The sequence below is a fragment of the Agelaius phoeniceus genome, chromosome 8, assembly GCF_051311805.1.
Source record: "Agelaius phoeniceus isolate bAgePho1 chromosome 8, bAgePho1.hap1, whole genome shotgun sequence".
In the NCBI taxonomy this organism is placed as follows: Eukaryota; Metazoa; Chordata; class Aves; order Passeriformes; family Icteridae; genus Agelaius; species Agelaius phoeniceus.
This window is the reverse complement of record NC_135272.1, coordinates 36836057-36863651: the sequence shown is the minus strand read 5'-3', so window position 1 is coordinate 36863651 and position 27595 is coordinate 36836057. Positions and strand designations below refer to the sequence as shown.

Sequence of the window (27595 nt, the reverse complement as noted above, 5' to 3'; positions counted from 1 at the left end):
TGGGGACTCCACCCCTGCCAGGGCTGGAAAACCTTCCCATGTCCCTGACAGGAGATGCCACCGTGGCCCAAAGTCACCATGGACCCAAAGTCACCCACCATGGCCCCAAAGTCACCCTGTCCCCAAACTCACTCACCAAGTCCCAAGCTCACTCATCCTGGCCCCAAACTCCCTCACCCCAGCCCCAAACTCACACTCCCTGGGCCAAAGCTCACCAGGTCCCCAAAGTCCTTCACCCTAGCCCCAAACTCACCCACCATGGCCCCAAACTCCTTCACCCTGGCCCCAAACTCCCTTGTCCTGTCACCAAACTCATGTGTCCTGGCCCCAGGCTCACCCACCCTGTCCCCAGACTCACTCACCAGGTCCCCAAACTCACCTGTCCTGGGCCCAAAGTCACCTGGCATGCCCCAAATGCCCTCACACCATCCCCAAACTCCCTTGCCCTGTCCCCAAACTCATCCACCATGGCTCCAAACTCCCCTGCCCTGGGCCCCAAACTCCCCTGTCCCAAAGTCCCTCTCCATGTCCCAAATGCCCCAAACTCACCATCCAGCTTGTGCTCCTCGAAGGCCGACTCCAGCGGGGGCCCGAAGAGCGGGGCCAGCGCCGCCGGGTCCTCCCCGGCCTTCTTGCTGTGGGGAGAGAGCACAGGGCAGCCATGAGGGACAGGTTTGTGGGGTTTGTGGGGTGAGAGAGCACAGGGCAGCCATGAGGGACAGGTTTGGGTTTGTGGGGTGAGAGAGCACAAAGCGGCCATGAGGGACAGGTTTGTGGGGTTTGTGGGGTGAGAGGAGCACAGGGCAGCCATGAGGGACAGGTTTGTGGGGTTTGTGGGGTTTGTGCGGTGAGAGAGCACAGGGCAGCCATGAGGGACAGGTTTGTGGGGTGAGAGAGCACAAAGCGGCCATGAGGGACAGGTTTGTAGGGTGGGGTGAGAGGAGGACAGGGCAACCATGAGGGACAAGTTTGGGTTCTCACCCCATCTCTGAGACAAACACAAATATTTTTGAGGGCTTTTTTTACCCCAGACCAAGGAGGAGCTGGCCAAACACAGGGTTCCAGGTGGGGGAAAGGAGCAGCACCCCAGTGCCAACCCTGTGGTGCCACAGCAGCTGCTGGGACACCAAGTTGCTTGGGATTAGTCAAAACCTCATGGAAAAGGATTAAAAAAATAAAAACTTGAGGTCTGGGCCATGCTGTGCTCCAACACACCTTGAGTCGACCCCTGGAGCTGCACAGGGCACATTCCCAGAGAGATTTGGCTTTATTCCATAAAAACTTGCATGTTTGCTGTCCTGAATCAATACACCCCCTCCAAAGCTTGGCCAGCTGCTCCCTATGGATCAGGCTGAAGGTGGCTTCCAGCAGGGAATGCCCTTGGAGAGCAGGGATGGGCACTGAGCATCCCAACCACCACCAGCCCCTCAGTCCTGCCAAAATCTTGGAATGGTTTTGGGTGGAAAGACCTCAGAGCCCACCCAGTGCCACCCCTGCCATGGCAGGGACACCTCCCACTGTCCCAGGCTGCTCCAGCCTGGCCTTGGGCATTGCCAGGGATCCAGGGGGCAGCCAGAGCAAATCTGGGAATTCCATTCCTCCCCCTCCCAGGGAACAATTCCTTCCCAAAATCCCATCTGCCCCTCCAGCTTCCCATCCAGCACAGTGCAAGTGGGAATGTCCCAGTCCCAGTGGGGATGAGGAGCCTGAGCCTGGGATGGTCCCAGCCAGGACCATCCCTGCACTGACCTGGCGGGGTCTGGCGTGGGCGTGGAGCGCCGGGGCCGCGTGATCTCCTCACCTGGGACAGGACAGGACACACATGGATGAGAGTCAGAGCCATTCCCACCCCAGAGCAGCCCCCTGGCCCCCACACCCTCTGCTGGCAGGGGGGGTCACACCTGGTGTCCCAGGGATCCTGGCAGGAAAAATCTGCTTTTAATAAATATAGATTTATTTCTGTACAGAGCTGAATCAGGGAACTGCTCTGCTGCAGATGTTCCCCACACCTTCTCCAGGGAAAGCTTTTGGGAGCCACCAGCTCTGCCAGGATCATTTTAACTAAATTTAACTCACTCCTTTTCCCACCCCCACTCCCCAAAACCCCCCAGGAGGTGCAAGGAGTGCTGGTTTTATGGACTGCAGGAGATACTTACTGGATAAATTCCTTTTAATCGTCCCCTGGAAGGAGAAACACAGGGATCAGTGGGATGCATGGGGACAGGGGTGCGTGGCAGTTGTCACCCCAGGAGCAAAGCAGCCCAGCAGAGGTGGCAGGAGCTGTCTGAGGGGACATTTCCTGCAGGAGCCTGAGCTCCAGGGAGCAGAAAACCCTGCAGGAAATTGCTGAGCCACACAAAGGCACCTCTGGCAGCTCTGCTGTGCCCAGTGCCACCTCCACAGGGGCTGGGAATGGGCACATGCACTGGGAATGGGCACATGCACTGCCATGGGCAGCTGTGCCAGGGGCTCGTGGGGCAGAAGCCAAACCCTCCCAGCCATGGCAGTGGGGACACCCCAGAACCAGAGCGGGGTCTCCAGGGATCCCCATCACTGAGGGCCCTCAGTGCTATCACTGGGTGTCTCAGACATCTCTTATGGAAAATCCTTGCCTTAGGATTTTTCCTCCTGAGAAGCTGAGAGGCCTCAGGAACAAAATGCAAACAATGGTTATCTGCTGCTGTGGAATGCAACAGGTGGGTCTGTGATTGGCTCATGTGGTTGTTTCTAATTAATGGCCAATCACAGCCCAGCTGGCTCAGACTCTGTCCAAGCCACAAGCCTTTGTTATCATTCTTTCTTATTCTATTCTTAGCCAGCCTTCTGATGAAATCCTATCTTCCGTTCTTTTAGTATAGTTTTAATATAATATATATCATAAAATAATAACCCAGCCTTCTGAAACATGGAGTCAGATCCTCGTCTCTTCCCTCATCCTGGGACCCCTGTGAGCACGGTCACAACTGGGGTGACACAAGGGGCTGTGTGACACCCCTGGCAGCTGTCCCATGCCCTGTGCCCCCCCAGAGCCCAGTATGAGCAGGGACCCCCGTGCCCCCCTCCCAGTTCTTACCGGGCTGCGCCGCTGCGGTCAGCGAGAGGGGAGAGAAGAGACACCTGGTCAGAGAGTGACACGTCAGCACCCCAGGGCCCCAGCTGCCACCACCACGCCTTGGGGGCCACCCTGGGACAGCCCCCCAGGGGAACCCGAGGCCTGGGAAATGGGGGGATCTCCCCCCTGGAAGCTGAGTTCTCTTGGAGAAACCCCAGTGGCACCACGGATGGGTTTCCTGCCTTCTCCTCCCTTTGGAGGTGCCCCAGTCCAGGTAAAACCAAGCCCTTACACACCTGGTCCAAATTCTTGGACCTCAAACTACATCCCCAAAGCACTCTCAGAGCCAAGCCCAGCTCTATTTTTACACATTCTATTTTAAAACACTCTAAGTCAGCAATAAAGGAAATTAAACTTCATTCTAGAAGGACAGGATTTGTTATTTGCTTTTGGCATTTCAGCTCTAGAGACAGGACAAGAGCACACACAAAGCCGGGTTAAAATATTCCAGGAGATAAAAATTGCATTTCTTACCGGACTTTTCCTCTAAAAGGAAGCAGAGAGAGAGAAAAAAGAAGGAATGAGAAGGTGAGGGATTTTTTTATAAAGAGGAATCAAAGATTTGTGTCAGGTTAAAGACAAAGCAGAGGGACAGGAGTGCTCCAGCTTCACCCCTCACGTGGGAGACTGGAGGGAGAGGGAGCATTTGGAAATGGAAAAGTTGTGTCTGAGCCATTTTAGGGGAAGAATTCCATTGTTTTATCATGACAGGCCCTGCTGGCCATTCCCAGTTAAGGCACCAGAACTCCCAGTGCAGAGGGCTGGGAATGATGGTGACTATGGAGAAGGCATCTGGATGCCCAGAGCAGCTGGGGCTGCCCCTGGATCCCTGGCAGTGCCCAAGGCCAGGCTGGAGCAGCCTGGGACAGTGGGAGGTGTCCCTGCCATGGAATAGGATGGGATTTTAGGTCCCTCCCAGCCCAATCCATGGGATTTATGATCTCCTTCCCAGCAATTCCAGAGCAGGGCTTTGTGGCTGGTTTGGGAGAGAAGACAAGCCCAGGATGAGGGCAGGGACCTGGCAGTGAATCCTGGAATTCCTGTGGATGCCTGGCAGTGAATCCTGGGATTCCTGCAGGTTCCTGCAGGCAGCTCCTGCCCGGGGCTCTGGTGCTTTCCTGGCCCATCTGCTCCCTTGGCTGCATGTCCTGGCTTTGGGATCCTCCTGCTCAGCCTCAGGGGCTTTCCCTGAGCACATTCCAGGGAGGCTCCAACCCAGCCCAGGGATCCCCTCCAGCCCAGCACCCAAATCCCTCAGCCCACCCCACACTGGGATCCTCCTCACCCCTCCCCAAACCCCCCAACCTCAGCAGGAAAAACACCACGGGAAAAGGGAGACAAAAGTCCTATTTGGTAAAATGCACATTCCACCAGAATTTGGTTTTCCTAATACTATTATCATCAATATTAAACTGTTCATTTTGAGATTGGGTTTTCCCCCCTCTTTTTGTGCTTCCCAAAGCATCCAGCTGCCATTTCTAATCCTGGAATGCCAACAAACAGGGACTCCCTGGTTGGGAAGCAGAAACAAAGCTCATGGATTTTGTTTGACTTTGGCTTGGAGAACCATTCACACTCCAGACCCAGGTTATTTATAAATCATGGAAAGCTTTGTCTGGGAAGTCACTTCAGCCCACACCAAAACCTCCTGAAAGCCCAGAATCCCATCTTTTCATGGCTGAACAGATTGGGATGAGCCAACAGGAATCTTAACAAGCTCAGGAAAAGCAGAGGGGGATAGACTTTATGCCAGGATGGGCTAAGGAAAAATGAGCTTTCCTTCCAGGAACCTGGATTCCCCTCCAGGGTGGGAAATATCCCTCTAAAACCCCATGGAAAACCCCACAGATGCTTCCCTTGGCTTGGGAATCAGGGCAAGACCCTGAATGATGACAACTGAAAATTCCTCTTTTTCCTCACTGAAAAGTGAGGATAAGAGAGGGAAAATAAAAAAATCAGGGAATGATACATCCTGATCTCTTTTATGAGCAGGAAAGGGAATTTTTGAGATGTTTTGTACTGGAAACATCATTTCAATACATTTGAGCAACACCTGCAGACCAGACCCCAAAATAAGGACACCAAAGCCAAGTAGGACATCAGCTCCCACAGAGTTTGGGATGATCCCAGTGCAGCACCACTACCACAGTGCAGCTGGTTTGCAGCTGCCAGATAAATTTGGTCATATCAGACCCCCAAACTCCACCAGCTTAGAAGCAAAACAAATCCTCAGACAAGGCAAGGATCGGTTGGGTTCAAATGTACACAGAGGACCCTGAGCCAGCCCCATCTGATCCTAAATGCAAATATCACGGGCTGAGGACCTGGGTGGTGCAGAGATCCTGACCCATCAGATATCCATAGGAATTTTGAATCCCCTATAAAAGGGGCTGCCATAATAAACTCTTGGCTGGATAATTAACTGCAAGATGCAAATGGAGCAGAACTGATCCCAGGGACAGAGCCCGTGCCCGCTCGTGCATTTTGGGGCCATTTTGGTTCATCTTGGGTGCAGGCCTGGCTGGGCTCTGGTGCTGCCCAAGGTGGATCCATGGAGGAGATGCTTGGAATAAATCCCTGCTTTATTCTGGAGCTCTGCCCAGCCTCTGCTCCAGGGCAGCCTGCACAAGGCACCAACATCACCAAATTTATCTGGCAGCTTCAAACCAGGTGCACTGGGACACACCAGGGGCCGGGGAAGGCTGGGGAAGGCCGGGGAAGGCCGGGGAAGGCCGGGGAAGGCCGGGGAAGGCCGGGGAAGGCCGGGGAAGGCCGGGGAAGGCCGGGGAAGGCCGGGGAAGGCCGGGGAAGGCCGGGGAAGGCCGGGGAAGGCCGGGGAAGAGTGGGGAAGAGTGGGGAAGAGTGGGGAAGAGTGGGGAAGAGTGGGGAAGAGTGGGGAAGAGTGGGGAAGAGTGGGGAAGAGTGGGGAAGAGTGGGGAAGAGTGGGGAAGAGTGGGGAAGAGTGGGGAAGAGTGGGGAAGAGTGGGGGGACTCACCACGGGGGATGGAGAAAGTGCAATGTTGCCGATGGAGGCTTTGAGCTCGTCCACGGTGGCGGCGCTGCGCAGGACGTCCTTGGCCTGCAGGGGCTTGATTTTGATGTTGAATTTCTTGTGCGCCTCCTCCTCCTCCTCTGACTCGCTGGAGGAGTAGAAGTGCTTTCCTTTGGTAGGTACAGCTCAGTTAAGGAATTTTCTTCCCTTGGTGTTCCCAGCTTGCTGGAGAGCAGGAATTTAGTGATCCCAAAATGCTGATCCCAAAAGGGAGGGATAATCCTGTGCTGGGACTGCCACTACTGCGTCCCTGTGCAGCCAGAGCATGAGGAGCTGCTGCTCTCAGGGATAAATCCAGCCCAGGGGTTTGGTTTATGAATCCATGTCTGGATTTCATGGAATTGTTCAGGTTATGAGACGATCCAGTCCAACCATCCCCCAGCACTGCCACGTCCCCAAGTGCCACATGCACATGGATTTTAAATCACTCCAGGCATGGAGACTCCACCCCTGCCCTGGGCAGCTGTGCCAATCCCTGACTAGCCTTTTCCATGGAGAAATTTTCCCAATATCCAACCTAAACCTCCCCTGGAACTTGAAGCTGTTTGCCCTTCTCCTGTCCCTGTTCCCTGGGAGCAGATCCCGACTCCACCTGGCTCCACCCTCCTTGTCAAGACCCAGAAGCTCCTCCCTGATCCTCCTTTTCTTCAGGATAATCACGGACATTTTGGTCTCCATGGAGCATCCCGTGGGATGTTCCCCCACTCCTCATTTCACAGCAGTGAATCAAAGACAACTCAAATGTCTCAGGTAATTGAGCTTGATCTGTGGAGAGCCAGCTCCAAATGAAAATCAAAAGGTGGAAATAAATAATTGTAATTAATAATAAATACTAACAGTGACATAAAAAGAGCCAGAGGCCTGCCTGTGAGCCCAGCTCCTGTTACAGGCTGTAACCCAAGAGGCAAAGCCAAAACCAAAGGATATATCCTGGTTCCTCGGGTCGGATGCTGTATCCCTCCTCATCCAGCTCAGGGGAGTTCTGGATAGGCAACAAAGCAAAACCAACAGAAAAATGAGGAATGTTCATTCCTGGAAAGCTGGAGCAGCTCTTCCCTCCTGTGGGAAAGGATGTCCTGCACAGCCCAAGCCCCCGGGGTCCCACAGAGCAAAGGGCACCTCACATTCCACGATGCATTTTGCAGAAGGAAAGGTTTTAATCCTTCTTGAGAATTCAAAGTTTTCTATGGATAAACTGCAACGTCCCATGGGCCAGGATAGAGCTCCCCCAGAGCCACCTCATCCCTGGGAATTCTGGCTGACCTGCAGGTATGGAATTGGGGTCTGGACAGAGCTGGTTTCACCCAAAGAGCCCAAAATGAGTGTGGGAAGAGCCTGGGGGTCCCATGGGATGCAGCTGGGGCAGGGAAGCTCCAGGGGACACTTACATATCTGTCCCAGTCGATCTCTGCATAAAATCCATTTGGGGCTCCATTGGTTTTCTTCTGGAAAGGAAAATTCCCAAGATTCAAATGGAGGAAGCAGGAGCACAGCACATCCCATAGCAGATGCTGTTATCCCACACCAGAAACCCAACAGCATTCCCCATCTCTGGGGTTCTCCCATCCCAGAGAGATGAAAGGAGGCGGGGGGGTTGAATATTCCTCAGGTGGCCACCCAACACTCCTTAGGGAAAAGTGAGGAAAGGGCTGATTCTCCCTGTGCTGGGATCTTCCAGCCCTTGGGAAGCTCCCAAAGCCAGTAAGGCAGGGAAACTTATGGGGAAACATTTCCTGGGAGACAAAACCCCTTCCCCAAGAAAGAGCAATCCCAGGAAGGAGCCAGATCCCGTTATCCCACATGCCAGGCATTGTGAATTTGGGATGGAGCAGTGGGATGAGTCCATGCCATGAAACACCAACACACACAGGAACTGCTGCTTGGCATTGAGGGAATTCCATTTGGAAGAGGCTCCAGGCATCCCTCACCTCTAGAACCCTTTCCTGGTTGGCTCTGGGCACCCAAACCCACCCAAATTCCCACAGCCACCACGATTTTGGGCACCTAAATGGGACAATCCAGCTCCCTTGAGCTTCCAGGGGGACCATTCCCACCCCAGCTCCCTCCGAGGGGCTGGCAGGATGCACTCCCTGATCCAGGGCTGTGTGCAGCCCCTCACCTCCACAGCTCTGGGTGGAGCAGCTCCCTTGGGAGCTCAGCTGAGGAGGGAAAACCTCCCCTGGGTTCTGTTCTGTGGGAATTCTGGGTGCTGCTCCAGGGGATTCCTGCTTTTCCCCCATCCATTTGTATTTAACCCCATTTCCATGGGCCTGGCTGACCCTAAATGGATTTTCCTGCGCTCTGGGTTCCAAACCAAGGGTGGCTCCCTATTTTCCACAGCCCTGTGGGAGCTGGGGGCCGAGCTCAGTTGTCCTTACCCCGTTTTTATTTCCTCCTTCCCGCGTGCCCTCGGCTTTGCTATTGGAGGTTGGATCATTGGGATGAGGGCTGGGCTGCTGCAAGGTGGGGGTGGCACAAAAAGGGTTAAAACAGCTGCTCCTTGGCTGTTTCTTTGGGTTTTCTTTTCAAATGTGCAAAACTAAGTTTTAGGAACCAGAGAACACGGATTTGTCAGGAAAGGAAGGCTCAGCTGTGGCTCCACCAGGATTGAAGGTGGATTTTCCTGTGGGCTCTATTCAGCAGTCAGGATTTGCCTCCTGGCCACTCCAGTGGCTGCAAAAATGATGTGGAAAAGGGTCTAGAGGATGAAAAATGATACTAAATGTCTCCATTGCCAATCCCTCTGCCTCAAACACCTCCAGGAGCTTCGTTTTGTCCCCTAAAAGTTGCATTTCTGCATCCTTGGAGAGGACACCTGAGGTCCCTCTGCCCACACCTGGCGAGGAAAAGCTGCCCATGGGATTTCTGCTGGAAGAGGGAACAGCCTGGGGGTGCTCCCTGGATACTCCCAGAACTAAAATTGGAAAAACCCTCCAGGATCATCCAGCCCAAGCTGTGCCCATCCCCACCTTGACACCAAGTGCCACATCCAGGTGTGGACACCTCCAAACCTCCCTGAACACCCTTTCTGTGGAGAAATTCCTCCTGATATCCAGCCTAAACCTGCTATTTGTTAATTTATCCCACCTCAACCTGCTATTTATTAATTGATCCCACCTCAACCTGCTATTTATTAATTGATCCCACCTCAACCTGCTATTTATTAATTGATCCAGCCTAAGCCTGCTCTTTATTAATTTATCTCTGCTGAATAGAGCCCTGCTGAAGGAACTACCTTTACTTTCATCTCTATTTCCTAACAAGCAGCTTAAAAACACAGGGAGTGCCCAAAGCCAAGGATTTTGGGTCAGACTGGGGGTAAAATAAGATGATTTCTTGCAAGGAGCAGCTTGGCCCCCAAATTTTTATTTTTTTAAAAGATACTCCAGCACTGCTTTCCCTGCTGTGCCTCACAAGGGGCTCGTCTTTATTTTGAGGTGAAATTCTAAAATCTGGTTTTGCTGAAGAAATAAAGCCCAGTCTGAACCCAGAATATTTTTTATATCAAACACTAAAGGAGACAGGGCCCATCTCCTACCCAGCTCTAGCAGGGACATTTCAGTCTAACACCAGGAATAAAAGCAGCAATAATTAAAAAAAAAACAAAAACAAACCACCAAACCACAAACATCTCCTGGTTTTCAGGTTAATATAGAAAATAAAAATAGAGGTTGGAAACAGCTGCTCTGGCAATGAACTCCTCAGGCAGCAAATCTGGCCCAAGCCAATTAGCAGGGGTGGAAACAAGGATGAGGAGCTGGGCTTTAGCAGGACACCTGCTCCCTCTGCCCCTGGCACTCCTCAGGCCTCCCTCTGTTGGTATTTTTATAGGAAAACTGGAATTTGCCTTTTTTTAAAGGTTTATTTTCTATATTAAACAGAAAGCTGCTCACAAATGCTGATGGTGGTGGAAGGGGAGGTGACACTGGGCAATACTCACGATGCCATCCCTGTCCGGTGACCCTCTGGAAAGAACAGAAAAAAAGAGCAGTGTTAGTGCCCAGTAACTTGTGAAAATGAATTTTCAAATTTTAAAATTAATTAATGGCAGCAAAACCTGGAGTTATGAGCACCTCCGAGTTACCTGCACCTCGTGGAACCCACACAAGGTCACAGAATTTTTTCCCTCGTGTTATCAGCTGATAAATTTTAGGTTTATCAGGAAATAAAGGGCTGGGGCTGGCACTGTCCCAGCTGGCTCCTGCACCATCCCACAGCCTCATCCCTGCCCGTGTCCATCGCTAGCAGGGGACAGGAATCCCACTGGAGGAATTCCAGGCTTTCTCTCTGCCAGAAGGACAGACACTGCTCTGCTGAGTGCATCGGGGGCTGCCGAGGCTCCCCAGGGACCCTGATCCCGGCTGCCGATGGGATTTGGGATCGATGGGATTTGGGATCGGGGCTGGCTCAGGCAGCTCTGCCGGGGATGCCGGGATTTAGGGAATGCCGGGATTTAGGGGATGCCAATGTCCATGGGATGCAGACGGGCGCCTCCCGCACATCCCGGGTTCCCCGCACCGCCAGGGAAGCGCCACCGGCTCACACCTGGCTGGGGCACCAGGGAATCCTGCTGGGAGCCTCTGCTTCCACAGGGAATAACGCCAGCCCGGAAAGCTCTCCAGCTAATCCATGCTGTGTCCCCTCTCTCCTATTCAGGCTCCATCTCCTTGCACAAAAGTCCCCGAAATCCTTTGGAAGTGGCAAAAATCCTTTCTGCTGTTATGTTCCCCCTCACTGCGTGAGCCCCAGCACAGGGGGTGTCACCTCCTGCTCCGACCCTGGCTGGAATTGCTGGGGAGACCTTTCCCACTGCGGCTCCAGCAGAACCATTCCGGACCCATCAGCAGCTCCAGGGACCCCGGCGAGGTGTGCGGGGAGGGCGGTGACCGGGGGTGGCCGCAGGGTGTGGCAGATGCCACCATCCCCGCCTTCTCCCGCTCTATTCCCGCCTCTTCTCTCCCGGTTCCATCCCTGCCCTTCTCTCCCTGTTCCATCCCTGCCCTTCTCTCCCTTCTCTCCCGGTTCCATCCCTGCCCTTCTCTCCCTGTTCCATCCCTGCCCTTCTCTCCCGGTTCCATCCCTGCCCTTCTCTCCCTTCTCTCCCGGTTCCATCCCTGCCCTTCCTCTCCCTTGTCTCCCGGTTCCATCCCTGTCCTTCCTCTCCCTTCTCTCCCGGTTCCGTCCCTGCCCTTGTCTCCCGGTTCCGTCCCTGCCCTTGTCTCCCTTCTCGCCCGGTTCCATCCCCGCTGCTGCCGGCGGGGATTTGGAGAGCGCCCAAAGCCCCCGGGGCCGTGCCCGCGCCGTGACCCCGCCGTGCTAATCACTGCTGCTGCTGCTAATTGCAGCGTGCTCCGGGCTGGCCTCGCCGCGACCTCCGCCGCAGCCGGGGATCCCTCCCGGGCCCGCCGCAGCTCCCCAGCCCGCCGGGAACACCGGGATCGGGATGGGATGGGATGGATTGGAGGGAGAAGCGGGATCGGGATGGGATGGAGGGAGCAGCAGGATCGGGATGGGATGGGATGGAGGGAGCCGCGGGATCGGGATGGGATGAGATGGATTGGAGGGAGCAGAGGGATCCGGATGGGATGGAGGGAGCCACAGGATCGGGATGGGATGCATTGGAGGGAGCCGCAGGATCAGGATGGAGCCAAGCGAATCCCAGCGCTGGATAAGGCAGCGCCCAGCCCCGGTTCCAGCGGTTTCCCAAGGGGAGGAGAAGCAAAAGGAGCCTCACTCCGGCCCAGTGGGATAAAGGATGGATGAACTCACACCCAGCTGGAGCTCCTGGCTGTCCCACAGCTCGGTGGGTGGGTGCCACCACCCCTGGGGACAGCAGGATGGCACCTCGGGGCTGCACATCCCTCTTTGGGGATGTGCTCCATGTGTCCCTGTTCTCTGCAGCAGGAAAAGCCCAGCAAAGACACCAGGGCCACCAGGGCCACCTGGCCAGGCCTGTCCCTTGCCATGGGAAACCTCCGAGCAGCTCCCAGCAGGACACAAAACTGCTCAGGGGAACAAATTAAAGTGGAATTAAAGGAAAAACCTTGGAGTTTCTGCTGACCATGAAACACCTGAGCAGAGCTGCAGGAGGGGACTCCCTGCTGCCCGTCCCCTGCTGTCCCCAGGACATGGTGGCACAGGCTCCTTGGCCACAACACTTGGGGACATCCACCCCAAAGCACAGCAGTGGCTGCTGAGAATCATGGAATTGTTTGGGTTGGAAAACCCCTCTGAGATCATCAAACCCAACCATTCCCAGCACTGCCAAGGCCACCTCATGTCCCCAAGTGCCACATCCACAGGGATTTTGAACCTCTCCAGGGATAGGGACTCCTGGGCAGCTGTGCCAGGGCTGGAGAACCCTTTCTGTGAAGAAATATTCCCAAAATCCACCCTGAGCTCCCCTGGCCCAGCCTGGGGCCGTTCCCTCTGCTCCTGTCCCTGTGCCCTGGAGCAGAGCCCGACCCCCCCGGCTGTGCCCTCCTGGCAGGAGCTGTGCAGAGCCACAAGGGCCCCCTGAGCCTCCTTTGCTCCAGGCTGAGCCCCTGCCCAGCTCCCTCAGGGATTCTGCAGCCCCTGCCCGGCTCCCTCAGGGATTCTGCAGCCCCTGCCCGGCTCCCTCAGGGATTCTGCAGCCCCTGCCCGGCTCCCTCAGGGATTCTGCAGCCCCTGCCCGGCTCCCTCAGGGATTCTGCAGCCCCTGCCCGGCTCCCTCAGGGATTCTGCAGCCCCTGCCCAGCTCCCTCAGCCCCTCCTGGGGCTCCAGTCCAGGCTCAGCCCTCACACGCAGCACCCCCCACCAGATGTGGAAAGAATCCAGATGTTTTCTGGGAAGTGAAATCCCTATGCTGCACCAGCCCCAGCCACCAAACCCCGCACAAACATCTGTGTAGATCAAATTTTCACCCCTGACCAGCTCTAAAGAGCAGAGAGGAATCTGCTCCAACTCCAAGTCCTCCTTTTCCACCCATCCCCAAAAATCCCCCACAGACCAAGAGCTCCCAGCAGCTCCCAGGAAATCCCACACTTGCTGCATGTGCAGGGAACAGCTGAGATGTGTCTGCTGATAAAATCCCATACAAGGATGACAACAACAGCCCGGGATGCCCCGAATTCCTGCTGAAGGCCCACGAGAGCCTCCTGAGCCCCGTAACTCACGTGGAGTCAGTGTCCTTCTCTTTCCTGCGTATGCCAAAGGCCTTCCTGGTGCGCTTCTTCAGTCCTGGGGGAGAGCAGGGAAAAAGGAATTGTTAATGTACCCCAATAAACCCCCTCAGGGCCCCTCGCTGCCTCCCTGCCTGCAGCCCAAAGCTGGGGTGAGAAAAGGGCCAGAGCCAGGGGATCAGGGATCACAGAGCTGAGGGGCTGCCAGGAGGCTGTGGGGACATTTCTGTCTGCCATTTATTTGTTCTTTTAACACTAATTAACTCCTTCCCAGTGTGTGGGACTGAGTTATTGCCCACTTAATATTCCACACTCAATAGTTATTTCACAATTAATATTCCACACTCAATAGTTATTTCACAGTTAATATTCCACGCTCAATATTTTATTTCACAGTTAATATTCCACGCTCAATATTTATTTTGCAGTTATTATTTCCCAGTTAATATTTATTACAGTTATTATTTCCCACTCAATATCTGTTTCACAGTTATTTCCCACTCCATATTAGTTTCACAGTTATTATTTCCCAGTTAATATTAATCCCACTCAATATTTGTTTCCATTATTATTTCACAGTTAATATTTCAGGGTTTTTTTCCCAGTTAATATTAATTTCATGGTTATTTTTCCCAGTTAATATTTGTTTCCATTATTATTTCACAGTTAATATTTCAGGGTTTTTTTCCCAGTTAATATTAATTTCACGGTTATTTTTTCCCAGTTAATATTTCCCACTCAATATTTGTCTCGGTTATTATTTCCCAGTTAATATTTCAGGGTTTTTTCCCCCAGTTATTATTTCCCAGTTAATATTTCAGGGTTTTTTCCCCCAGTTAATATTAATTTCATGATTATTTTTCCCAGTTAATATTTGTTTCACAATTATAACTACCCAGTTAATATTTATTTCCCAGTTAATATTCTTTTCCACATTTAATATTTTTCCCAGTTATTACTTCCCAGTTAATATCTTTCCCAGTTAATATTATTTTTCACATTTAATTTTTTTCCACAGTTAATTGTTTCACAGTCAAGATTTCCCAGCTAATATTTCCCACTCAATATTTGTTTTGCACTTATTCTTTCCCAGCTAATATATATTTCACAGTTAATATTTCCCAGTTATTATTTCCCACTCAATTTTCTTTTCACAGTTAATATTTCCCAGCTGATATTCCCAATATTTCTGTCCTGATGGCTCCCTCCTTTCCTGTGCTGTTTGTGGGCACTGCTGAAAGGAGGAAAAACCCTCCTGGGTGTTAAAACCCAGCTTAAGCCCAAGTTTGGTTGTGGTCAGCCCTGGTTTTTGTCTGCTCAATGCCTGGCACCAAGGATTCCGGAGCCAGCTGGGAAATCCTGGAATTCCAGAGCCCCAGAAGCAGCAGCCTCACCACAGCCCTTGGAGAGCAGAAGGAGCACAGTGGCTTCCTCCAAGCTTTTCCCTCTTTTGGCAGAATTCTGGGATGCTTTGGGCTGGAGGGGATTTTAGAGCTCACCCTGCTTCCCCCATGCCAGGTTGTCCAGCCTGTGGAATCCACGAATTCCATAAAACCAGCTGAGCCCCACGGGCTCATCCTGCCCCATTCCTGGCTCTGCTTTCCCAAATCCATCCTTTCCCATGCCCACCAAGGGTCAGTGAGTCCCTAATAACAGAGAATATTCCCATTTTTCTCCCCTGGAGAATCCTGCTCCCCCAAACCCTGCGCAGACCCAGCGGGGCCGAGAGCCCCAGGGCTGAGCTGCTCCTTGGTGTCCCTGGAGCAGAGCCCCAAAAGTGGCAGAAATGTGCTCAGAAGCTGGGTTGTCTACGAGTTCCATCTGCTTGGAGGGCTGCTGGCTCCAGGAGACGGGAAAACAGGGATTCTTGGGAAAGGGGAAGCAAAAGGAGCTCTGCCTTTGGAGAGGGGAGCAAACCCCACAAACACCCTGCTCACCCCAGAGAGTGACCCCACAAAGGGACACAGCTCCGGGGGAAATCCCAGGATGGCATTTCCAGCAGCTCCTGAGTCCCTGGAGCAGGAAAATTCCCCATCTGGAGGAGCAGGGGCTGAGCTGGGGTTGGGATCTGCTCCTGAGCCCCTGGCACAGGAAAATTCCCCATCCAGGGAGCAGGGGCTGAGCTGGGGTTGGGATTTGCTCCTCCAATCCCTAGGAAGGAAAATTCCCCATCCAGGGAGCAGGGACTGAGATGAGGTTGGGATCTGCTCTTCCAATCCCTAGGAAGGAAAATTCCCCATCCAGGGAGCAGGGGCTGAGCTGAGGCTGGGATCTGCTCCTCCAATCCCTGGCACAGGAAAATTCCCCATCTGGAGGAGCAGACACTGAGCTGGGGTTGGGATCTGTTCCTGAGTCCCTGCCCGGTGCTTTCAGGGCTGAAGCTCCCCAAGGCCTGTCCTGGCAAGACTCAGCCTTACAGAAACTCATCCAACCTCATCCATGAGGCTGCTCCCAGCCCTGAGCCACGGGAATCCCACGGGAAATTCTCCGGGCTGCCAGGGCAGAGCCAGCCCTGATCTCACCTCAGCCACAAAAGCCTCTCCAAACCCAGCACCATCCACCTCTAAACCCCTTTTTTCCCCCCGCTGTCCATAAGAATTCCACCTGGGAAACACAATTTGCTATTTTAAAACTCCGAAATTTCCTCTGCTTTATTCTTAGCAGGGACCAACATCATTTTCTGCACCAGAAACTGAATTCTAGGAGCAAACCAACCCCATTCCCCCAAATCCAGCCCTTCACCCTCCAGTCCCAGGTTGCCTCTCAAACCCCAAATATTGATTTTTTTAATTTTAAATTTCAGTTTCAAATATTGAGGGATGTTCCTGGAGGAAAAATTATTCACTTGGGAGCATGGAGCTCATAGGAAAAACTCCTCTCCAAAGGAAAGAGGAGTGTGGATGCTCTTTGTGGTGATTGAAGTAGAAAAAAATTGCTTGAAATGAATTCTTCTTCATCTGTGCACAAAGATTAAATTTATCTGTGACAGACTCGGGAGCAGGGAGAGAAGGAAGAGGAGGAGGAAAATGAAATAATCACTCTTAAGTTGGATTTTTCCTTGTTTTGGGTGTGGGGCATTTTCAGAGCTGAATTTGAGCAGCCTCAAGTCAATTTTTCAGGTAGGAAAAGCTGATTTCATTTATAAAGATTACATTTCTATCATTTTAAAGACTTGGTGTGTGACTCAAATTGGCTGGTAATTTTTTTGCTATTTATCCAATTGTTACAAGGTGCTTGCATGTGAATGTGCAAGGCTTTTTTTATAGATATTTACATTCTTTTTTGTGGATTCTTATGGGATGGATCTTCTGTTATGACAGGTGTAACTTATTTTTCTTGGCAAGATTAGGTTGTTATGTAAACTGATTCTCATTCTTTAGATTCTTTCTTATGGGAATTAACTTTTACAAGTCAATCATTCTATAAGGCCTTTCTTTTATAATATTTTGTAGTTATTTAATGTACTGTAAATAAATATTATATATATATATATAAATATATAAAATAAATTCTATATAGATAGAAATATTTATTTATTTTATATATATATATATAAATAAATGTAAATGAATTTTGCCTACAAATAATTTTTCATCAGGGTGATGTTACCTACAAATAACGTAATTATTTTACAAATAATGTAATTATTTGTAGGTAAAATTGAATGAATTGTGTGACATTCCCTTTGCTTTGCCCAGCACACTCTAACCTGCAAATTCCTCCCAAATTCCTTGGGAGAGCCCAGGAATCTGGGAATCCAAGGGAGAACAACCCTGCCTGTGCCCAGCACAGCAAAACAAACTCCTGAAATCCTCAGGTATTCCCAGAGGGAAAAGCCATGCAGTGAATTCAATTCTAAGGCAGGGTAATGCTGCATAAAAAATGAAAATATTATAAAAGAAAAACATAAAATTGTGGTTTAGGCCTGCCACTCCAGCTAAGTGCAGTTAGTTAATTCCCATAAGGAAGAATCTCAGGAATGAGTTTACATAACAGCCTATTCTTGCCAAGAAAAATAAATCACACCTGTCATAACAAATAACAATAATAAACAATAACTATTGCCCATGAGAATCCACCCAAAATAACGTAAACATCTATTTAAAAAGCCCTGCACATGCACACACAAGCACCTTGTGACCAATGGGAGCGCAGCAAAAAAATTACAGCCAATTCCAGTCAAACACAAAGCCTTTAAAAGCTATGGAAGTTTTAGGAATAAAGAATTTGCTTTTTTTACATTAAAAAAAACAACTGAGTCCTGTCTGCTTTAAACCCCAGCAGGCCCCAAATCCTCACCCCAGCTCTGGGGCTCTGCACCCCAAAGATTCTCCACAGCCTGGACACCACAAGGAGATTTTGGGGCCAAATCGGGCACTTTTGGTCCTTGGCACATCCCAAAATCCCCATCTCCTTCCCCCCTGCAGACAAAGCCAACCCCACTCAATGTTTGTTTCCCAGTCAATATTTCCCAGTTAATATTTGTTATAATAATACATTCTCCCAGTTAATACATTTTTCCCCACTCAGTAGTTATTATTTATTCGTTTCCCAGTTATTTCCCACTCAATATTTTTTTCACAGTTATTATTTCCCAGTTAATATTTGTTTCCCAGATAATATTTTTCTCCATTTTTTCCCCAGTTTTTCCCCATATTTCACTCAATATTTGCATCACAGTTAATATTTGTTTCCCAGTTAATACTTCCCACTCATTATTTCTTTCCTACTCAATATTTTCTTTCCCAGTTAATATTTCCCACTCAATATTTGTTTCACATTTCTCATTTCCCAGTTAATATTTGTTTCCCAGTTAATATTTTTCTCCCAGCTAATTTTTTTCCCCAGTTAATTTCTCTCACTCAATATTTGCATCACAGTTAATATCTCTTTCCCAGTTAATATTTCCCACTCATTCTTTATTTCCCAGTCAATATTTCCCACTCAATATTCTCTTTCCCAGTCAATATTTGTTTCCCAATTATTCTTTTTCCCCAGCTATTATTCCCAATAATTCTGTGCTCCCAAAATCACACCCAGAGTGGGATTTTCAGGGAATTTCAGGGGTTTGGGGGATAAAGGGAGGTGGCAGAGCTCCCAGTTACCTTCCCTTCACCCCACACATAAGTAATTTTTATATATATATATATATATATATTTGTGTATATATAAAAATAATTATTATTTACAGTATACTATTAGATATGATGTCTTATATATTGCATTTTATAGTATTTTACATTATTTTATAATATTGTATATTACCTGGTTTGTATTTTATATATTGTATTGTATAATATTTTATAGTATATGTTATAGTAATTATGTTAATTGTTAAGTATTAATTAATTTAGGGCTGTTGAATTGTTCAGTGCCAGGCTGGACAGGGCTGGGAATAACCTGGGATATTGGGAATTGTCCCTGACCTGCCTGGAATGGGATGAGCTTGAAGGGGTTTCCAACCCAAACCATTCCAGGGTTTCAAGATTATTATTAATTAATGATTAATATCAACTCTAATAACAAGGCACACCTTGGATGATTTCCATAAATCTAACATTATTTCATGTATTTATTTTGTTTATGTGTGGGGCTGCCTGAAATCCTTGGTGCACCTGGAGCAGGGGCAGGCTGGGGAATCTCATCCCTCCTGCTCCAATTACCCCCAAATTCCTGAAATTTGCCACAAATTAATCCCAGCTTGAGCTTTTCAATTCCTGACCAGGTGTAGGCGGAGAATTTTAAGATTTTTTTCCTCAATACATCGCTGAAAAAATTTAAACACAAATGACACCAAAGGAAAAAAATCAGAATTTAAAGACAAATTTAAAAGTGCCAATCCCAGAAGTGTTTTTCCAAGGCTGGGGTGGGTAAGGAATATTTTTCCCAGATAATTCAGGATTTAAAATCTGCTTTTAAAGAAACTTCTCATTGCCAGCAGCAATCCAGAGTAAACTGGGATGTGCTGGGGAATTCCCCCTTCCCAATCCCACACCAAAACTTCCTGAGCAGGGGAGGAGAAGGGCAGGAATTCCCACAGGACAGCCCCAAAACCTCGGGCTCCAAGAGGTAAAATGGAAAAAAAAATTAAAAAAAAATTAAAAGGAAAACATTAAAATTGAAGAATTAAAATGGGGAAAAATAAAATTTAAAGGGGAGAAAAAATTAAAATTAAAAGGGGAAAAAAATAAAATTTAAAAGGGGAAAAAAATAAAATTAAAAAGGGGAGAAAAATAAAATTTAAAAGGGGTAAAAAATAAAATTTAAAAGGGGTAAAAAATAAAATTTAAAAGGGGTAAAAAATAAAATTTAAAAGGGGTAAAAAATAAAATTTAAAAGGGGAAAAAAATAAAATTTAAAAGGGGAAAAAATAAAATTTAAAAGGGGAAAAAAATAAAATTTAAAAGGGGAAAAAAATAAAATTTAAAAGGGGAAAAAAATAAAATTTAAAAGGGGAAAAAAATAAAATTTAAAAGGGGAAAAAAAATTAAAAGGGGAGAAAAAATAAAATTAAAAAGGGGGAAAAAATAAAATTAAAAAGGGGGAAAAAATAAAATTAAAAAGGGGGAAAAAATAAAATTAAAAAGGGGGAAAAAATAAAATTAAAAAGGGGGAAAAATAAAATTAAAAGGGGAGAAAAAAATTAAAAGGGGAGAAAAAAAGGGGAGAAAAAAAATTAAAAGGGGAGAAAAAATTAAAAGGGGAGAAAAAAATTAAAAGGGGAGAAAAAATAAAATTAAAAGGGGAGAAAAAAAAATTAAAAGGGGAGAAAAAATAAAATTAAAAGGGAAAAAAATAAAATTAAAAAGGAGGGAAAAAATAAAATTTAAAAGGGGAGAAAAAATAAAATTAAAAGGGGAGAAAAAATAAAATTAAACCCCACCACCTGAAACTAATTTAAAACTCAAAAATAGATCAATTTTTTGAGGGTTTCAGTAGCAGACCCCAGCAGCTGGAAGCACTTCCAGCCTCGCTGCCCTTTCATTCCCACAGCAGAGCAGAGAAGCCTTGGGAAGTGCCCAGGAAGAGGCGGCTGCAGCTTTGGGATTCTGGTACAGACAAAGGCTGGGCTCTCAATGGCTGGCACAGCAAACAGGGCCACGCTTGTGCTCCTGGGGAAAGCTCCTGCCCTAAAAATCCACCTGCACCGCCCGCCGGGCCTTTGGGTTTGTCTCCCCAAACCTCGGGGAAAATTTAAAAAAAAGAGAAAAATCACATGCATGGGTTGGTATTAAAGAAATGAGTGTAAAAATTGGCTGGCAGGGAAAATTAGATGGGAAAATAAATAAATATATATATATATACACATATGGGAAATGAGAACATAAATATATATAGAGAGAGAGAGAGGAAAATCATATATATGGGAAAAATTTTTATCTATATATATGGGAAATTTTTTTTCTATGTATATATGGGAAATTTTTTTTCTATATATATGGGCAAATGTTTTTTATATATATATGGGCAAATGTTTTTTATATATATATGGGCAAATGTTTTTTATATATATATATGGGAAGATGTTTTATATATATATATGGGAAGATGTTATATATATATAAAACATTTTCCCACATATATATATATAAAACATCTTCCCATATATATATAAATATGGGAAAATGTTTTATATATATGGGAAAATGTTTTATATATATATGGGAAAATGTTTTCTATATATACATATATGGGAAAATGTGTTTTTTATATATATGGGAAAATGTTTTATATATATACGGGAAAATGTTTTATATATATATATATGGGAAAATTATATACATATGGGAAAAACTCTATAGATATCTATGGGGAAGAGGCAGAATTCCCATTCCCTCCCTGCCGAGGCAGATGGATCCTTCCTGACAGGTCTGGAGCCTCCCAACACTTCCAGGTCACTGCTCTGGGGAGGAGCTCTGTGCTCCCCTCCTCCCGTTTTTCCTTCTTGTTCCTCCTCTCCAATCCCAATACTGCCACAAACTCTGGATAAATCCCATTTTCCTTCATGTTCTCCTCCCCAATCCCAATATTGGATTGGGATTCCTGCCACAAGCTCTGGGTTAATCCCATTTTCCTTCGTGTTCCTCCTCTCCCAAAACTGGGTCAGGATTCCAGCCACAAACTCTGGATAAATCCCATTTTCCTTCATATTCCTCCTTTCCAAACCCAAAGCTGCGTTGGGATTCAACCACAAACTCCAGGTAAATCCCATTTTTCACCTCCAACAGCTCTGGGGGCTCAGCATCAACATTTAGGGCAGGATTTCCCCCAAATCCACGTTTTTAAGGGGTAAAACCCCACCCTGGGGAGGCCCAAGGTGAGCAGCCCTGACCTCACCTGGAATTTTCTCTCCTGCAATCCCTGGAACAGGAATGAGGCTGGTGAATCACACAGGAAATTCCTGCCTTGCCAGGAAATCCCAAACTCCTGCGTTTGGGCACCAGTTCCAGATGCCCAAGGGCGCATTTTAAACTGGGCTCACCCCAAGGAGGAGTTTTGCCTCATTATTTCGGGTTTTGCCACTTTTCCCCCCCCCCAGGTTTTCCCATATTATTTTTTTAGGTTTTGCCACGTTTCTTTTCCCAGCTTTTGTCTCCTTTTGTTGTTGTTGTTGTTTCAGTGTTTTGTGTTTGTTTTTGCATCCCAAACCCAAGAGCTCCAGAGCTTTTTCCCACTGCTCTTCCAAACTTTTCACTTCCAAGGCCTCGTTCCCACAAAATTCCTCCTTTCCAGCTCAAACCCACCTGGATCAGCCCCCCAAAAACATCCCAAAATTCTCCATGGACATCTTTGGCCTTGAGCATGGTGGGATGTCCCCAACCCCCAGCCCATCCTGGGATACAAGAGCAGCCAAATCCTTGGATCAGGCTCAGCATTTTCTGGGAAAAGAGGAAAAAAATCTCCTCCTACGTCCTCAAAAAGTGGTTTCCTTTTTCTTCCCAGTTCTGCAGAAAATTCCAGCAGGTCTGGAAGAATCCATCTCAGAGGGCAAAGATGGAGATATCCTACACCAAGCTCTGGCTCTCCGTGGATCTGAGCTCAGCCGTGGATTTCTGACCAAACTCTGGAAGATCCCAACACTCCTGACTCGGAGTTCTGGGAATTTTCTGGGATGGTTTTCCAACCATGCCTGAATTCCTGATATTTCCATCAAACCTGCTGGTGGTGTTCTCAAACCCAAAACCCCCCAAATTTTGCCTCCTCAAACCCAAAACCCCCCCAAATTTTGCCTCCTCAAACCCAAAACCCCCCAGATTTTCCCAGATCGTTTCCTTGCCGAGTCCTGCAGACAACACTGAGCGCATTCAAACGAAATTCACTGAGACCAGACCACCCAAAAATAAAGTCAATTTTCAAGCAACAAAAAGGATTTTTTGGGATGTGCCACTGATGCCTCTGGGCCCAGCAATCCAAAAATGGAGACCACCAGGGCTAAAAGATGATTCCAGAAGGATTTTCCCAGTTTGGATGTGACCAGAGGATCCCATACTGGTTTGGGTTGGGAGGGACCTTAAATCCCATCTCACCCCACCCCTGCTGAGGGCTGGGGCACCTTCCACAGTCCCAGCTGGACAGAACATTCCCATGGAAATTCCACAGGTGAGCAAACTCCCCAGTTTGTGAGAAATTCCCACTCTGGGAAGGCTCTCCCCCATTCTGGGGTCTGGAGGAGCACCTGGTGGAGTCCAGGAAAAGCAGGAATGAGCCTCTCCAAAGGAGCCACATCTGCTCCTGTCTCCCCAACATCCGAGCTCCTCCCTGAGTCGCCATTCCCAAACTTCCCAAAGCCTCCCAAGGCCCTGGAGATGCAGCAGAGCATTCCAAAGGAGTCAAACCTGTTCCATGCCCGGGTGTTCACCTCTGCCCGGGGCGCTCCGAGTGTTCCTCAATCCCAGGGAACATCCAAACCCTGCTCATTCCTCAATCCCAGGGAACATCCAAACCCCTCCTGTTCCTCAATCCCAGGGAACATCCAAACCCCTCCTGTTCCTCAATCCCAGGGAACATCCAAACCCCTCCTGTTCCTCAATCCCAAGGAACATCCAAACCCCACTCGTTCCTCAATCCCAGGGAACATCCAAACCCCTCCTGTTCCTCAATCCCAGGGAACATCCAAACCCCTCCTGTTCCTCAATCCCAGGGAACATCCAAACCCCTCCTGTTCCTCAATCCCAGGGAACATCCAAACCCCTCCTGTTCCTCAATCCCAGGGAACATCCAAACCCCTCCTGTTCCTCAATCCCAGGGAACATCCAAACCCCTCCTGTTCCTCAATCCCAAGGAACATCCAAACCCCTCCTGTTCCTCAATCCCAAGGAACATCCAAACCCCACTCGTTCCTCAATCCCAGGGAACATCCAAACCCCTCCTGTTCCTCAATCCCAGGGAACATCCAAACCCCACTCGTTCCTCAATCCCAGGGAACATCCAAACCCCTCCTGTTCCTCAATCCCAGGGAACATCCAAACCCTGCTCGTTCCTCAATCCCAGGGAACATCCAAACCCCTCCTGTTCCTCAATCCCAGGGAACATCCAAACCCCTCCTGTTCCTCAATCCCAGGGAACATCCAACCCCTGCTCATTCCTCAATCCCAGGGAACATCCAAGCTCCATTTGCTCCTTCCACACGTGGTGGGACCTCTGGGGGGTTTTATCCCCTTCCCAACCTTGCTGAGTGAAGCCAAGCACAGCAAATCCATGGAATGTTCCTGCCCCTCCATGGAGATGGAGGAATTTCCATTCCTCCACCTGTGACACCTTTGGTGTCCTCCAGCAAGGATTGGGGTCTAGGAAAAAAAACTTTTTCTTGTTTTATTTTGGGTGTCATTGGGATTTTTAGACACCCACAAAAAAGAAACATTTTTCTCCCACCTCCCAGAAGAATGACAAAATATTCCATATATTGAGCACAACGTCCATAGCCAGCAAAAACTGCTCATCCTGTGCCATTCCCAGCCAGGGGAATTCTCTTTTTTCCCCAAAAGGATCCAAAGAGAATCCATGGGCCAGGTCCCTCCTGCTGGCCATGGGTGGCCTCAGGCCCTGTGCCCAGTGTCCACCACTCCAGCAGGAAAAATGATTTAAATCATTAATTACAATAATAATTAAACCCCTCTAAGGTGCTCGCTGCAAGGAACTCCCAGTGTTTTGCTCAGGTTTAAAAGTTTCAGCTCCGGTTAAGCCAAGTTTGTTAATCCCATTGAATTTGTTGTATTAATATTAATTAAACCACCCTGCAAGGGGCCAGAGTTTCAGGGGGACCCTGGGTTGAAGTTCCACTCTCCCACACGTCCAACCAATTTCCAACTATTTCAAAACTCAGATCAACCCAGGAATTATTTCTGATTTTCCAACTTCTGTTCTAGGTTTACATCAATCACTTGGAGAAGGCTTCAAGGTGTTTAATAATTCACTTTTTAGGATTAGTGTTTAATTTTCCCCCCCGTGCATGGCTGGGTCATGGAAGGTGATTCCACCTCTGCCAGAGCCCAACATCCCAGCCCTGGATCCATCCCCAGTGTGGGGCTGGGCAGTGACCAAAGCTCCTGCCAGGCCAAAACCCTCAAGGAATAAAACCAAACCCCAAAAAACCCCAAAACAAAAAAACCCCAAACCCAAAAGGGCCTCAAAACCCCAATTTACTTCACCCAAGCAGCCTCAAAACCGAATAAATAACTCAAACCAAGGCCTACAACAAAACAGCTTCAGTTTATCCACATCCATTCATCCATAAATGCTGGAATTTTGGGAGCAGTGAGGTTTTTAATGGCATTTTCCCTGCCATGACCTGCTCCTGTCGTGGGATGGGTTTGATGTCATGGGCTAAAATTAAAACCTCTTTTGCTTGTGACTCTCATCAGCACCAGGGAGAGCAGGGAAGGCTTTTCCTGGGGTCTAAAGGACAACAAAACTCATTTCCCTCACCCCAAAGCCTCCAGAGCCATCCCATGAGAGGCTGCTCCATGTGCCCACAGTCCCCAGTTCCCCAGGCCAAAGGAACATCCTAAACCCACAGAAATCCCATGGATCCTGAGGCCTCTCCAGGGGGATTTGGGCAGGGGGCAGCCCCAGATTTCAGGGATCCTCCAGGAAGCAATTCCCCAATTTCTGCCTGTCATTCCAGGGAGCTCCCTGGGTTGGAAGTGGCTCCACCAAGCCAGGCCCTGCTGCTGCCACCAACGGGCCAGAAATCCCCTAAAATCCAATATATTTTGCTCTTGCCGGCCCTGGAGTATCCATTCTGCTAAAATACAATTACATCCAAGACATCCTTTCCCTGCATCCTGCTCCAGAAGGAATTAAAATTATAAATAATAAAGGAGAGCTTTACATACGGGCGAGACAGACGACAGAGGATAAAATTCCTGTCATGCCCAGAGGCTTTTCCCACACAGGATCAGACACAGCTCCCTGAAGCATCCTGTGCCTGCAGCCCAGATTTCCTCCTCATCCCCTTTTTTATGCCGAGAAACCCCAAGCCAGCATCTCCTCCTCCTTCCCCCGACCCGCATCTCCACGGCTCGGCAAGATTAAAAAAAAAAAATCATCTCGAGCTGCGATTCCCTGGTTTCCCACAGAAACGATGCTCATCCATCCAGGGAAAACCAGGAACGCCACCCAGCCGCTGCACAGCCCCGGCTCCATCCCCGAGCAGCACAGCAGGATAAAAATCGGGATTTCGGGGTCGGAATCCAGCCGGCTCTGGGCTGGAGGAAGCGGCGGCTCCCCGGAAAGCCGGGGATTCGCGCAGCCCGAGCTGCCTACACAGGGCTGGGGATGGAATTGCAAATAACCTGACGGGCTCGATATTATATCACCGCCCTGCCGCCCGGCCGAGCCTGCGAGCGCCCGGGATTAGGGGGAGGGGAAGGTTTGATTGCATTATTATCGGCATTATCGGCGGCATTATTCCATTTGGGCAAGGCTGGAGCCCCCCGGGCACGGGCTCGGTGCCTCCCCCCCTCCGGAGAACGCGCCCGGCTCATCACCCACCTTCCATCATGGTGGCAGAATTGCATTCCTCACTTTCCGAGGAGCCTGGAAAAACGCAGGAGAGTGCGGATCCCGGTCAGCAGCGCTCGGCCCCGGCGCGGGGAGGAGGAGGAGGAGGAGGAGGAGGAGGAGGAAGGAGCGGGAGCGCCTCGGCTAGGGGCAGGCCATGGATGCTGCTGCGCCTGTATCACCTCCAGGATGGCAGCGCGGAGGATGCTCGCGGAGAGGGAGGACGAGGCGGGCTCGGTGCCTCCCGCCCCGCACTCCTCACATGCGCGCTCGCTCCCGACACACCCCCGGGAACGCTCCAACCTATTTCCCAGATTTTTCTCTTTTTTTTTTTCCCCCCCTTTTTCCACCCTCCCCAGCGCCGTTTTCCCCAAAAGCAGAGCCCCCGTCCGCACCTCGTGACGCACTTCCCCTCCCTTAATCCTATTGCGGGTTAATTCCTGTCAGATTAGGAGGAGCGGGCCCGGGGATGGGAGAAGGGATCGATCCCGGCCGGAGGAGGCAGCGGGGCCGAGCCGGGCACGCCGGGCCCCGCTCCCGCTGCCATCCCGGGGACAAATCCATCCCTGACGTCACAGCGGCAGCAGCCAGCCCGAGAGGAGGATGCGGGAGAAATTCCTCCCGACTGCTTCCAGCAGCGCCCGGGAATTAATCTCGCATGAAGGGAGAGCGGAGCGGGGAACAAAAGAGGCCGGGGAGGCGCCGGGGGGGCTGCGAGCGCTGCGGCCGGGCCGTGTCCCCGCCATGCCACCCCCGCTCTGTGTCCCCTCAGGTGCCACCCCTGTGCTCTGTGTCCCCCACAGTGCCACCCCTGTGCTCTGTGTCCCCTCAGGTGCCACCCCCGTGCTCTGTGTCCCCCACAGTGCCACCCCTGCCCCGTGTCCCCTCACGGTGCCACCCCCGTGCTCTGTGTCCCCCAGGGTCCCTCACCCCTTCCCAACCCGTCACTGGGGTCGGCGGGGCTCAGCCTAAATCATTGGGATCCCGCCTGGTTTATCCAAGAAAATGCGGGATTTAGAACCGTTCCTGGCAAACCCGGCCGTACCCAGCTCCCAAAGTCCGGTTGGGTTTTTTTTCCTGGCAGGAAAGGGGCTCGAATCCCCCCAGGCTCCTCCCGGGATCCTCATCCCAAAGAGCATCGGGGCTGGACGGGACAGCGGGGACAGCCCGGGCTCGGCCCCCGCCGCTTCCCAGCGCCCGGGGGAAAAAAACAAAAAAACCCAAAAAACCAAAAAACCAAAAAACAAAAACCCAGAAAACCAAA

At 49.7% G+C, this 27595-nt stretch overlaps 1 protein-coding gene across 1 annotated transcript in view; it reads right to left on the bottom strand.

Moving 5' to 3' along the window:
* Positions 1-26648, bottom strand: part of SGIP1 (SH3GL interacting endocytic adaptor 1) — a 54645-nt gene extending 27997 nt beyond the window's left edge. The window contains exons 1-11 of the mRNA XM_077182641.1: positions 26323-26648; positions 13324-13387; positions 10106-10130; positions 7554-7610; positions 7093-7147; positions 6109-6284; positions 3587-3598; positions 3074-3085; positions 2157-2181; positions 1750-1801; positions 550-635 (exon numbers count right to left, since the gene is read on the bottom strand). Of these exons, the coding sequence (XP_077038756.1) occupies positions 550-635; positions 1750-1801; positions 2157-2181; positions 3074-3085; positions 3587-3598; positions 6109-6284; positions 7093-7147; positions 7554-7610; positions 10106-10130; positions 13324-13387; positions 26323-26332 (574 nt within the window). The 5' untranslated portion in view covers positions 26333-26648. The remainder of the gene's footprint in view (positions 1-549; positions 636-1749; positions 1802-2156; positions 2182-3073; positions 3086-3586; positions 3599-6108; positions 6285-7092; positions 7148-7553; positions 7611-10105; positions 10131-13323; positions 13388-26322) is intronic.
* Between the last annotated feature and the right edge of the window lie 947 nt (positions 26649-27595).